Consider the following 14860-nt stretch of genomic DNA (forward strand, 5'->3'; position numbering starts at 1 on the left):
ATTTTTTTCGTTGTATTTTTCAGCATTGTGTGCGTTAAAAGTGAGCTTTTAGGAGAACTTTTCTATATCCTATCATATCATATTTAAACCCACTAAATATTCATTATTGAACAAAAGTTTGAATTTTCGGCACCCCATTTTTGGTACGCCCCCCCCCCCCTCACCCATCCCCATATTATCGTCTTACAAATCTTCTTCTTCTTCTCCTTATTTCTCTTCCTCTTGTTCTTCCTCTTCTTATTTTCTTGTTATTGTTCTTGTTCTTGTTCTTGTTCTTGTTCTTGTTCTTCTTCTTCTTCTTCTTCTTCCTCTTCTTCTTCTTCTTCTTCTTCTTCTTCTTCTTCTTCTTCTTCTTCTTCTTCTTCTTCTTTCTTCTTCTTCCTTCTTTCTTCTTCTTCTTCTTCTTCTTCTTCTTCTTCTTCTTCATCATCTTTTTCTTCTTTTCTTCTTCTTCTTTTTCTTTTTCTTCTTCTTCTTCTTCTTCTTCTTCTTCTTCTTCTTCTTTTCTTCTTCTTCTTCTTCTTCTTCTTCTTCTTTCTTCTTCTTCTTCTTCTTCTTCTTCTTCTTCTTCTTCTTCTTCTTCTTCTTCTTCTTCTTCTTTTTCCCATCTTATTCTTTTCTTCTTCTTCTTCTTCTTCTTCTCTTCTTCTTCCTTCTTCTTTTTTCTTCTTCTTCTTCTTCTTCTTCTTCTTTCTTCTTCTTCTTTCTTCTTCTTCTTCTTTTTCTTCTTCTTCTTCTTCTTCTTTCTTCTTCTTCTTCTTCTTCTTCTTCTTCTTCTTCTTCTTCTTCTTCTTCTTCTTCTTCTTCTTCTTCTTCTTCTTCTTCTTTTCTTCTTCTTCTTCTTCTTCTTCTTCTTTTCTTCTTCTTCTTCTTCTTCTTCTTCTTCTTCTTCTTCTTCTTCTTCTTCTCTTCTTCTTCTTCTTTCTTCTTTCTTCTTCTTCTTCTTCTTCTTCTTCTTCTTCTTCTTCTTCTTCTTCTTTTCTTCTTTCTTCTTTTCTTCTTCTTTTTTCCTTCTTCTTCTTCTTCTTCTTCTTCTTTTTTTCTTCTCCTTCTTCTTTCTTCTTCTTTCTTCTTCTCTTCTTCTTCTTCTTCTTCTTCTTCTTCTTCTTCTTCTTCTTCTTCTTTCTTCTTCTTCTTCTTCTTCTTCTTCTTCTTTTCTTCTTCTTTAAAAAGTACCCGATCTTCTTCTTCTTCTTCAGGTGAAACATGAGTACCTGGACGTCAACAGAGTTGTCTCTCTCCGAGAAAAATTATAATAATATCGCCTAACAGGCGTCATATCCCGTCCTACATGTTAAGTGTTGCTGTTGGTCAGGGACTCTTGTAAAGAGCTTTGAGTACGCGTAGTGGATATTGCGCTAAATTAAATCTAATTTTCTTTTTCTATTTCTTCCTCTTCTTCTTCTTATATAAATAAACTACTTGGTATGGGACGGTATAGGGCAAAAAAGGATAAAATCCCTTGAATGCCCCTAATGTTAATAGTAATGCTATAAATGCTATACATGATTAAAGATTACAATAATGATACAGATGGTAAAGATATTATTTCACCTTAAATCTACTCATGTATATGTGATGTACAAACATATATCTTTAACTGTGACATGCAAAGCACACACACACACACACACACACACACACACGTACGCTTATAATAAGGTAACAATTCTTAATATATACATTCAAGATTGAAAGCCATGTCAACAGCAGTGCAAGCAAGTATTATTCATCATACATATAAATCTCCCATCATATAATTCCCTGCCTACTAACACCTTGGAATAATCCATAGATTTTGCATTTTTTGTTTCAAATTTCAAATTGTTCCATTTCTGGACAATACGAATACCGAACCAGTTTTGTCTTATGATTGTTTTGCATCTAGTGACAAAAATTTTTAACTTGTCCCCTTTAGTAAAAGTAATGTTAGAATATGAAATAAAAAAGACCATGTACCAATCTATAAACCTGAATGAAATCCACACGAATTCTTCTATTTTTCAAACTTGGTAAGTCAAGAAATTCTAACCTTTCCTTATAAGATTAATTACTGTATTGCATAAATCTTTTGGTAGCTCTCCTCTGTACAATTTCAATACTAATGATTGTCTTTTATATAAATGGGCTCCAGATGCAATTCCGTATTCTAGAATTGGTCGAACGAGCGATTTATACAAATACAAATATATGGTTTTATCAAGACTTATAAAGGTTCTATATATTATTCCCATCATTCTGTTTGCGCGGCTTACACAATTATCAATATGTACATCAAAATTAAAAAGTGAATCAAAAGTAACTCCCACATCCTTTTTCATAAGGCACAACGAAAAGCAGATTTGACATAGAAGCATCGGTAAAATAATTAGGACATCGATTATTTTTCCTATATGTAATACTTCACATTTCGAAACATTAAAATCCAAATGCCATGTTGTAGACCATTTGAAAAGTGAAAATATATAATTTTGTAGAATGTTATGATTCAAATGTACTATAGATCTTTGTATGGTCTGCAAACAGTTTGCGGGCTGAATTTATGCCACAGAGTAAATCATTTATATATAAAAGAAATAAAAGTGGTCCCAATACGCTTCCTTGGGGTACACCGCTAGTTACATTCTTAAAATCCGATCCCACTCCATTGACAATGATCCTTTGTATTTTGATTGTTAAGAAAGTCTTTAATCCAGTTAATGATATTCCCTTTGCTTTTAGTTTAATAAGTAATCTCTCATGTGGTACAGAATGAAAGGCCTTGCGGAAATCAAGATAAACAACATCAATGCATTGATCACGATCTTATTATTATTATTATTATATTATTATTATTATTATTATTATTTTATTATTATTATTATTATTATTATTATTATTATTATTATTATTTATTATTATTATTATTATTATTATCATTATTATTATTATTATTATTATTATTATTTTTTATTTTTATTAAATTATTTATTATTATTATTATTTTTATTATTTATTACTATTATTATTATTATTATATTATTATTATTATTATATCATTATTATTATTATATTACTATTATTATTATTATTATTATTATTTATTATTATTAATTTTATTATTATTATTATTATTATTATTATTATTTATTATTTTTATTATTATAATTATTATAATTATTATTATTATTATTATTATATTATTATTATTATTATTATTATTTATTATTATTATTATTATTATTATTATTATTATTACTACTATTGTTATTATTTATTATTATTATTATTATTATTATTATTTTTTATTATTTTATTATTATTATTTTTTATTATTATTATTATTATTATATTATCATTATTATTATTATTTTATTATTATTATTTATTATTATTATTATTATTATTATTATTATTATTATTATTATTATTATTATTATTATTATTATTTTATTATATATTATTATTATTATATTATTATTATTATTATTATTATTATTATTATTATTATTATTATTATTATTATTATTATTATTATTATTATTATTATTATTATTATTATTATTATTATTATTATTATTATTATCATTATTTTATTATTATTATTATTTTTATTATTATTTATTATATTAGTTATTATTATTATATTGTATTATTATTATTATTTTATTATTATTATTATTATTATTATTATTATTATTTATTATTATTATCATTATCATTATTATCATTATCAGGATTATTAATATTATTATGTTTATTCTACATAAACTAACTTCTGACATTTACAGTAACATTAATATAAAAATCACGTTCATCTACCTGGTTTACCGCGACCTAATACCATTTTGAAACGTTTGGTCACACATGTTGTCAAGAGATCCATACAACGTCTAAGGCATGCAGGCAAGATTTAAAAGACGAGAACGAGAGACGCATGCGCACAGCCAACATGACGTTCTCTCTCTAATAACTTTTCCCCCGGTGACGTCACAGACTATGGGTGACGTCCAATCAAGGGACGCTACTCTTCCGCTAATCTCATTCCCTATTGTTGCACCCCATTGACACCAGATTACGACCTCCATTGTGAAACATCTGACAGGATCATCACTAAAAACAGCCATTGGCATTGGCTCTTCCTTCGAATAAGGCAAAAGACATGACTTAATTACAGAAACCTATATCTGAATTGGAGAAAAAAAACACAATTTCCGAATTGACACAATGTACGAATTGATACAATGTCAGAATTGGCATACCAGAACCTATCGTAAAATATAACTAATTAAAAATTTTATCGTTAATCTATGAATTGATCGGGTACTTTTACCTCATCGGTTTACGAACCCAATGACATTTTTATAATAAAACAGGTTTGGTTCTATCATTCTTGAGTAGTTTTTTCCCAAATCTTCACGTACCTACAACCACCTGATACAAAGTTTTAAAAAGGACTCTTAAATTAAGGGTGCTCTACACCTCGTAACTAAAAGGTATCTCGTTCAATTTTAAAAAGTATCGCCTGAGACAAAACTAATAATATCGAGACAATAAACCAGGGAGCTTCATCACTATACAATGTCAAGTAGGTTACCATGTGATTCGGGTATTGATGATTGAGTTACAGTCAATGTTAATAGTTTGTTAACGAGAATTGAATGAGACGTAATCACCTAACTGAATATATCAAGTTCCATAAAACCCCTGTCAGATTTAAGAGCGAGAAGATGTCAACCGATCATGTTACGCATTGTCTGCTATTTAAAAACAAACTTTTTTGTTGCTCTCGGCGTTTCCTGTCTTTGTATTTCAGTCTTGGGCCTCCTTGTTGGTTTTGAGCTAGCCATTTAATTTTATTAGCTCACGGGGACGCCTGTGTAAGGACTAGCCGGAAAAGTTAACACTTAATGATGTCTCAAAATGTTTGTTATGATATATATTGTTTATATAAATAATGTTATATTCAATCACAGTGCTCAAACATTAGAATCTGACAACTTCCTCTTTTACAGACATGGACACCAGTGACATCAGGTTACATAAACCCCAAGAAAACGACGGATGAAGGTCATGACCCACCCCGTACTGTTTACTACAACTACAAATGTGAATTGAATCTACCCATCAATCAGCTTAATGGTGCTGGGAACTATGAATTTAGATTTACAGCATACATGGATTTGAAAGGTCTAGGATGGGATGAGTCAATGGAGAAACCAGAAGGGCCTACAGAATTGAATCTGGGTATGTAGTGAATCATAGCAGTAGTTATTTATAGACGAAAAGGTAATCAACACGTTATGTCAGACTGAAATAGTGTCTAGGGAAATTTGCTTTTGACAATGAAATTAATATTATTATTATTATTATTATTAATATTATTATTATTATTATTCTTATTATTATCATTATTATTATTATTATTATTATTATTATTATTATTATTATTATTATTATTATTATTATTATTATTATTATTATTATTATTATTATTATTATTATTATTACTATTATTAATATCATTATTATTATTATTATTATTATTATTATCATTATTATTATTATTATTATTATTATCATTATTATTATTATTATCATTACTATTATTATTATTATTATTATTATTATTATTATTATTATTATTATTATTATTATTATTATTACTAGTATTATTATTATTATTCTATTTTATTTTATTATTAATCATCATCATCATCATCATCATCATCATCATCATTGCCAACATCAAGTTCATCATTATTTTTCTACAAAACAAGAAAAGTAAAACAAACATCTCGTTCTCTTTACGGTATAGAAATATTCCTGGTGTTCTTTATTTTTGGTTTAATCGCCAAACTCAGTCAGCTGTCCAAGTTTTAATGTGTCTTTGTGTATTAAAACTTTAACATTTAAATATTTACTACCGGGCGTATGGGCATTGAAACATATGAAAAAATACATTTTATTATATCATTCGTGTTTATTTCAATATTAACTTTACACCATTGCCCGTATGTTTTCTTTTGGCTCCGAAGCTTGAGGAAGCCTTTTATACCTCGTTGAAGGCGCAGATTTATGGCCCGTGTGAAACCCAAGTCACGCAAGATTTTGTTGTTTTTTGTTTTTGTTTTTTTGTTTTGTTTTTTTACACCGTTGGGATTTTTAGTTTTTTTTATTATTGTTTTTGGATACTGGAAAGTTGATTCTTGCATTTAGAAGTTGCAGATCATCGCTTTCGTTAAAACTGATCATTGTTTGTATATCCAATGCAGATAACTTGTAAGTCGTATTTGTTTGGGTGGCATGTTTTGTACTTTTCTTTTTCATCACCTTCTACTTCAAATCCATCCTGAAGTGGAATACTACACATATCTTCTGTTTCATTTCTTTCTTATTCTTCGTAAAGATAATGAATTATAAATAAACATTCCATCACCCATAACGATACCTCGATAAGATTGTAGATTTGCTTCGGGATTGTTTATAAACACTTCTCCAGAAGTTTATCTAATTTTTGTTCATGGAATAATAAAATAAAGTTGCCCAAACAGTCGATTATTTAATTTATAAAGAATAAACTTGACAAAAAGTGGTCAATATTTATTTCTATTTCATCATCATATCAATTGGACAATTAGAACGTCTGAGGGAGAGGGAGACCAAAAATAAGATGGTCATGAGCGAATGGATAAATAAGCCAGTGACTGAATTTGGAAATATGGTGCTGGACAGATGCTTTTTTCTGTTGGCAGTTGCGGAGGCCACGTCCAGAAGGAATAAGCAATGGTGATGATGATGGGTAATATCAGAATAAATGAAAACCGTGTTGGATATATAATTTGAACTGCTTTGTTAACTTTGCTTTTTGGAGGCATTTGTTGACCACGCCGTCAATGAGTTATTTTTCTTTTTTATAAATCATGCAATGCTATTGACTAAAATTTACATCTCATCCCGCAGTCTTACCGGAAGTAGAATTGATAAATTGTCCTAATGATGGAGATTCAACCCAAGGTTACATCAAAGAAGGGGACACAACTAGGACATGTCAATGTCATCTTAAGAATTCAGGAAAACCTCCAGGTGTACCACACTGGCAGAATTCTGATGGATATCTTTTTGGAAATGAAATCAACAATGGAAACACCTTATCTCTGCCTGTCATCTATAACCCTAATGGTAAGTAATCAATATGGTATATGGTGTATGAGACAAAGTAATTCAATATCTATACAGTAGGATTATTTCATTTACATGTTTTGATAACAAAAATTGGTCTTTTATCAAGTCGAATGAATTTAATGCCTTAACCCTTTCTCATCATAATATATAAAATTCTCCTATGTTTCATTTGATTATAAACACAAACATAATCGTCGTTTTGGACAAGAATGCAATTATAGTGATGTGATTCGGGTATTTCTAAGAAATACAAAATATATTTTGATTCGCCTGTGTTTCTCATGAAAACAATGAAGACAAACCCATTACCCAATTGATATTAATGGACTCTTAAATAACAACACGTAGTTGATATCAATACAATAGTCACGGTATAATAACCAGCTCCACATCTGACAAAATTATCAAGTAATTCACCAATGTGAGTTCTTTGGTTGAGACATCCAGCATCAGGATTGATGGAGAGACAGACAACTTGTTTCGTGTTTAGGGATGGTAGAATCATGACTTTACGATTTTTAATAGTAACGTTCTCTTTATAACTATTTCGATTATTTGTTGTGTGATATGTGTGTGTGTGTGTGTGTGTGTGTGTGTTTGTTTGTATTTGACATGTAGGATACAAACATACCCACGTCAACCAATATAAGAGTATTATGGTTTTCCATTTTCACATTTACATTATATGTAATAATTGTGTAATGATTTATTGAAAAACCTTTCTGTTGTATCAATGGTTTGATCTTATATGATATCTTGTCACTGGAGAATATACAACAAGGATAAGGTTTATAGACAATATATATAAATGGTTATCTGATATCCGTTCCACTGTGACGTAGATTGATAATTGAAAGTGTTAGAAATAGAACAAAAGGGCTAATATGTTAATTATACTTCTAAAATATCGGACAAAATCGATTCAGTGCATCTCTGTTGGACAGGAAAAATCGATTCCATATATTTAATGTGCTGATCAATGAAAGGATATTAAAGTATAATATTTAAGTCATAGGACTTACTTGGTGTGAACAATAGAAATGCCTTCAATTGTGAAAGTATTTTACACAATAGATGTAGTTTAATATGCAAAATAGAGGTAATAGATATGTGTATGAAACGTTGTCAGACAAATCAAGGGAAAAAATACATCCCTCAAATGGGGATCGAACCCTAGACCTCCCGATTACTGGTCAGTGGTGCTACCATAACACCACAGAGGTTCCCGTTAGCTGGGACAATTGGAGAAATTTGAGTAGCTCTTTTTTATTTTTGAAAATCTCAAATTGAGAAATTAGGGAGGAAACTCTGGTATATCACCGATCAGACCTGCTAATCAGAAGGTCTGGGGTTCGATTCCCAGTCAAGGCAGATGAGTTTTTTTTCTTGTATTTTACTTTCTTGCTTTGTCTTACGATATTTCATTCACACTTATTCAGATCTTTATCTCATACTGGTGTCTGCTCAAAATTTGATACAAAAATAATTGCCTAAGTACATCTATGTGTCGCATAATTGCACAGTGACATCTATCCACGCTTTAATTTTAAAATAAAATATTTATGCTGGGTATAACAATGATCTAAATTAATATTCATGTTACCTCTTTGTTCGTCCATCTAAAGACAGGAGTCCAAGCTACACATGTAGAGGATATTCTAATCTAGGATTTGGAAATTATTTCACTTTTACTCCAAAATTTGCCTGTAAGTTTGATTGTCAATTTTTACTTGTTTTCGGGTTTTTATGAAGAAAATATGATATTGTAACCACCCTAGACATATTGGAATGAAATTTGAGTTTCCAAAAACAACCATGGAAAAATTGTTTTTCTCATTCAGAGAATGGATCGTATTAAGATGAATAAGCAGCTCTAACTGTTGAAGGGAAAATGCCGACATAGCATATCATACCTTAGTAGAGAGTTTCAGTGTCTATCATTTCACTAGCAATGACTATCCCGCGCAAATCTTTGGACCTCTTTTTCGCTCACGAAGTGCTCAAATTCGCGACAAAATATGGGACGAAGCCGTTTGGTATATGCTATTTTAAAAAATTAATTACGACGCTGTTTATCAATGAATATGACTGAAAGTTGGCACACAGTTAGAAAAAAGGTCATTTTAGATTTATGTCAAGCGACACAACTCGTACAATTACCAGAAGACCGTAAAAAATAGATTTTTACTCTTTGGAGTAAAATATTTCTAAAACTACCGGGCGTGTAGGTTTTGTCGCTGACAAGGTAATACATGAACATTTCTTCTTTTAGGTTGTAAAATTTCATATGAATATGACGAGTACGTTTCCCGTATTTTTCAAAAGACTATCCTAATTTGTTCTTCATTTGTAAAAGACAAAGCCATTTTGCCCCCCTACAGCCCGAATCACAAGTTCAAAACAATTTGGCACCAAACAGCGGCTGAGCGAGTCGTGGCAAAGCGCTTTCTGATTGGTTGACCTCGTTTTAAAGTTCATGACTAGTCAAAATGTCTGCGCGGTCTCACTGGCAGAGGGGTGTTTATCGTCTGCCATTGCGTTTGGGTTCAATAAACAGCTGATAATTTGACTGTTTAATTTACAAGAATTTAAGAAATTATAATGTTAAAAGTTTAGGATTGCAATATGATCTACAATCTCAGCATGGATTTAATTATTGTGTTACAAGTCACGTTCTATCAGTAACCTTTGTCCCCTTGTCCAATTTCTCTTTTCCTTCTATATTTCTTTTGTTTACGTACGCAACCCCCCCCCCCCTCTCTCTCTCTCTCTCTCTCTCTCTCTCTCTCTCTCTCTCCTCTCTGTTTGTGTGTGTGTGTATGTGTTTATAAATAAGTTAGAACTCTTCTAATGTTTTCATCATATTCTCTATCAAATTTACCATAAAATTGCCAAATTTCAATCTTTTAATCCACTTATTACGCAAGATACAACCAAAGGTCGAAAAAAATGCCGAAAAAGCGTCCCATATTTTCGCGTTTTTTTCCTCTTTGCGGGTCATCCAAATAAATGACACCTCTGACACTGCATAGCTTGTTTATTTAGGAATGGATTTTCAAAATTCAAAAACATTTTTACTCAGTGGAGATAGGGCTTTGATTTCCTCAAAAAGAGAAAAAAACATTTTTCATAGTCTTTACTACATTTCACGTAAGTACATAAATTATTAGAGCTCAAAACCACATTCATTTCCAATTTCCACGTATTCATGTTGTTATTATTGCGGCACTGCTGAATACCAAAATCTACCGAAATCCACAGAAATCAACTGAAATCCTCTCCAGTGGGGAGTGAACCAGTGACTATGGAAGGTAGACACCTGTGGGGGTGAAGTATATGGGAGGTAGCACCTGTGGGGGTGAACCAGAGACTATGGGTGGTGAGAACCAGTGGGTTGTGAACTCTCGACTATGGGAGGTGGGCACTAGTGGGGAGTGAATCGAAGACTATAGCAGGTGGGGACCAGTGGGGATTGAAGGGGAGTATTAGAGGTGGACACAATTGGGGAGTGAACCCGGGACTAAGGGAGGTTGATTTCAGTGAGTTATGAACATGGGAGTATAAGAGGTTGACTCAATGTGGGCTGAACCCGGGAATATGGCATGTTGACACCAATTGAGAGTGATCCCGAAACTACCGGAGGTTGACACCATTGGGAGGTGATCCTGGGACTGTAGGAGGTGGATACCAGCGGGGATTGAACCCGGGACTAGGGGAGGTGGACAAAAATGGGGAATAAACCCGGAACTGTGGGAGGTGGAAACTAGTGAGGATTGAACCAGAGACTGTCGGAGGTGGAACCAGTGGGGAGTGATCCCAAAACTACGGGAGGTAGGTATCAGTGGAGATTAAATCAGAGACTATTGGAGGTTTGCACTAGTGGGGAATTAAATTTGGACTATGGGAAGTGGATAACAGTAGGGAGTGAACCCGAGAGTCTGGGAAGTGGACACAATTGGGGAGGGAACGGGGATTATGGGAGGTTGAAATCAAAGGGGAATGAACATGAGACTATGGGAGCTGGATACCAGTAGGGAGAAAACCCAAAAGCATGGAGAAAGAGACAAATGGGGATTGAATCTGGGACTGTGGGAAGTGTACACCAGCGAGGATTGAACCCGGGAGAATGGGGGCTTGATATCAGTGGAATATGAACCTTGACTGTTATGAGGGTGTGGATTGACATAAACCCGAGACAAAGGGAGGTTGAAATCAATGGGGAATGAACCAGGAAGAAAGGTTAACATAATTGATGGGGTAGGGGTGGGGACTGAACTCGGGGCTATAGAAGGTAAACACCAATGGAGAGTGGACCCAAGGCTAAATAAGATGATACGTTGTGGAGAGTAAACATGAGACTATCTGAGGTTCACACCAATAGGAAATGTACACATGAGAAACCGATGGTGAATGAACCGGAGACTGTGAGATATAGACATCTGGGTAGTAAAGTCAAGGCTGGAGCAAAGGACACCCAGTGGAGCGTAACTACGAGACTACGTGGGGTGGTCACAAGTGGTTAGTACATCTGGGAGGTGGACACCAGTGGGGGTTGAACCCGGAACTCGAGGAAGTGGTCATATGTGGGGAGTAATCCTGAGACTATAGAAGATGGACAACGTTGGGGAGCGAACCCGAGACAGAGATGTGGAAACCACTGTAGAGTTAGTAAATGCGGGTCTATCTGAGGTGGGCACAAGTGGGGAGCGAACCTGGTACCAGGGGAGATAAAAACAAGTGGGGGACTGTGAGATATGGAAATTACTGGGGGGGGGGTGAACCCATGGATAAGGAAGAGGACACCCAGTAGAGAGTGAATCCAAGACTAACTGGAGAGGACACCAGTTTGTAGTGAACCTGAGACAATATGTCTACGTTCTGTAATCCACCTCCCATAGCATCTGGTTCATTCTCTACGTGGTGCCCACCTCTCCGAGTCCCGGATTCAATCCCCACTGGCAGGTATGCATTACTTTTTGACCGGTTTTGTTTTCTAAGGAGTCAAACTGAACGTTAAAATTACCCAAATCTTTACAGGTGCCTCGGTTTAGTTTCTAATTGTCTTTTCTTTGATTGATTCTGAATTCCTTTATAATTCGTAGCAAATTGTTTCTACTGACTTGATTGTCAAATGCAATGTTTGTTAAAAGTATTATTTTGGTACAACAATGTTCATGAAATTTATAAGAATGGAAAAGTATTTTAATATGGACACCGATGGGATATAATATATATTTTGCTGATATTTGGTATAGATTGATAAAATTGTTTAGTTTCAGCACTTTCTTGGGTTGTCGCTATTTAGTGATCACCGCAAAGTGAAATGAATACGTTTACATAATTTACTCACACTTTTAGCATTATAAAAGTTCAGATCAACGCACTTATTCAAGCTACTGTTTGTGGTTAGATTCGAAAAAAAATAATAATTGATACGTATTAAAGATATACCAAGAAAAAATGTCTTCGCGTCAGTGGCGTGGCATGCTTACAGTTTAGGGTGGTGCCAGAATCAGAATCAAGTGACTTAAAACATGCTTTATTTGTAAATCCGAAAGAAAGAAAAAGAAAATAAAACCAAGATTCACTCAAATATGTCAGAGGCGGTATTTAGCATTTCTCAATCGGATTGGGTTATCTTTAATGCCGTTACCTATTTTTAAACGATGGATGCGGTACCAGGCACCAAATAAACCCCTGCTTAGGTTTTATCTGGTAAGAAATATGTTAAGATCACACAAGCGTCTTCCGCTGGCAGCAGAGTGAGCAGTAGAGTTGAATAGTTTATTAAGTACGAAATAACATGCTAACAGTATGTTGAAATCCAGAGCGTTCTTTTTTTTTTTGTAAGGGCGCTTCCTTTTCCTTAATATTTTACTCCCCAACATTCACTCAAACAGTTCTCCCACAGAATTGATAATTGTATAGCATTATTGTCTTTTCCATAACTTCCTTTTATGTGGTGATATCTATATATAACTCCTACTGCATACTTATAACATTTTAAATTACATTAAAAACTAATCTTTTAAATTGACAGACGGTCCAAGTGGAATAATTGTGAGGCTGCATGACAACAAAGAACCTGTCACCATGAATAAATGTGAAACTACATCCTCATTCGACCTGTACTGTGACGTGGCCATTGTCAATGTAAATCCCAGACCTACAATGACAGTTACAGCAAGTGACAGAAGTGTCATTACACCAGGAGAACAAACTAAGTCATTAGAGTATTACAGATACACGTACAAAGTAGTCCCAGAGAAAGGAGGAGTTCTTACCATGACGTGTAAGGCAACCAACACCATATTTGATGACTTGAAATCAGAGGAAAGTAAGAGTATTACAGTACAAGGTGAGATTTTGTAATGTTACTGTTATTTTCAATTTTGATAGAATTGCAAAGTGCTGAATTTAAACGATATTAAAGTCTTGAGAGATACTGTCCTTTTGTTGGTTAGGGCCCTCTAAAGCACATTTAATTAGCCTAGGTCAAATTGAAAAGAAGCGTAGAGAAAATGAAAGATAATGATATACTTCAACACAAAAGTTGATATTATTAAACTATGAACACTTAACATCGTTCAACAACAAAACTCATTTCATAACTTGTAGGTTGAGTTATTATTAGCGATCCTCGTTGGTCCCAAACAAAGGTTCAGAGAATAATTATTCTTCACGCTCAACGGTGTCAGGAAGCTGAGGGTTTTTAGAAGTAGGTTTGATGGTGGGAAAGTGGACGCACTGACAGAAACATTCAAAAGTTCTTAACCAGAAATGGACTTGCCAGGATCCACATTGAGCCGCTTTCTACACTTCATGGTACCTGTTCGTAGTTCGTCATTGTTTATATTTGCGTCCCTATTTCTTATTCCGGTGTGTTTGTTATTAATTAGAATTGATTTGTGGTGATATGTTGTTTATGTGTGTGGGTATAGTGTGTGGTATATACATGTGTGTATGTGATGTTGTTTTGTGGAATATGGTTTTGTGAATAAGGAGGGAGGGGTAGCGGTAGATAAAAATAGTTATAATTCTACTAAAAATTAATGATGTTGATGATGATGATGATGATGATGATGATGATGATGATGATGATGATGATGATGATGATGATGATGATGATGATGATGTTCATGATGATGATGATGATGATGATGATGATGATGATGATGATGATGATGATGATGATGATGATGATGTTGATGATGATGGTGGTGATGATGGTGATGCAGATATAAACAACGACGAACTAGGAATTTATCGTCAGCCGAGTTAGATGCCCTAAATAATCCTTCACATAATATTATGACTATGAGAATTGGGTCTAATGTTTTGTTTGATGTAGATTAAACACTTATTTCCATAGAACCACCATCTTCCCTGCCTGTAATGACTGTCAACCATGGCCAACCTGTACCAAATGGTGATGTTGTAACTGTTACTAGTGGTGATAATGTCGTGGTCAAGTGTCAAGTCTATGGAGGTTATCCAGGGGTCAACAAGGTCACCATGACATGTGCTGGTAAAGAAAATGTTAACAATGGAGAAACCGCTACACAGACTATACGAGTGGGGAAGGAAGATAACAACAAAGGATGTGTGTGTCAGGCTGATCATGTGACCGGATGTTATGATAAAAAGTCTGAGTTAACCCTGAACGTACAATGTAAGAGTATTATAAAATGGAAGT

General features: G+C 33.4%; 1 protein-coding gene across 1 annotated transcript in view; it reads left to right on the top strand.

Annotated features, from left to right (window-relative positions):
* The first annotated feature begins 3879 nt into the window (after window positions 1-3879).
* LOC144959554 (hemicentin-1-like) overlaps window positions 3880-14860 on the top strand; it is a 29336-nt gene continuing 18355 nt past the window's right edge. The window contains exons 1-6 of the mRNA XM_078892170.1: window positions 3880-3885; window positions 4995-5226; window positions 6943-7161; window positions 8790-8870; window positions 13205-13522; window positions 14537-14836. Of these exons, the coding sequence (XP_078748296.1) occupies window positions 3880-3885; window positions 4995-5226; window positions 6943-7161; window positions 8790-8870; window positions 13205-13522; window positions 14537-14836 (1156 nt within the window). The remainder of the gene's footprint in view (window positions 3886-4994; window positions 5227-6942; window positions 7162-8789; window positions 8871-13204; window positions 13523-14536; window positions 14837-14860) is intronic.

This window comes from Berghia stephanieae, chromosome 14, assembly GCF_034508935.2.
Source record: "Berghia stephanieae isolate SIO BIC M18660-M18661 chromosome 14, UCSD_Bste_1.3, whole genome shotgun sequence".
Lineage (NCBI taxonomy): Eukaryota > Metazoa > Mollusca > Gastropoda > Nudibranchia > Aeolidiidae > Berghia > Berghia stephanieae.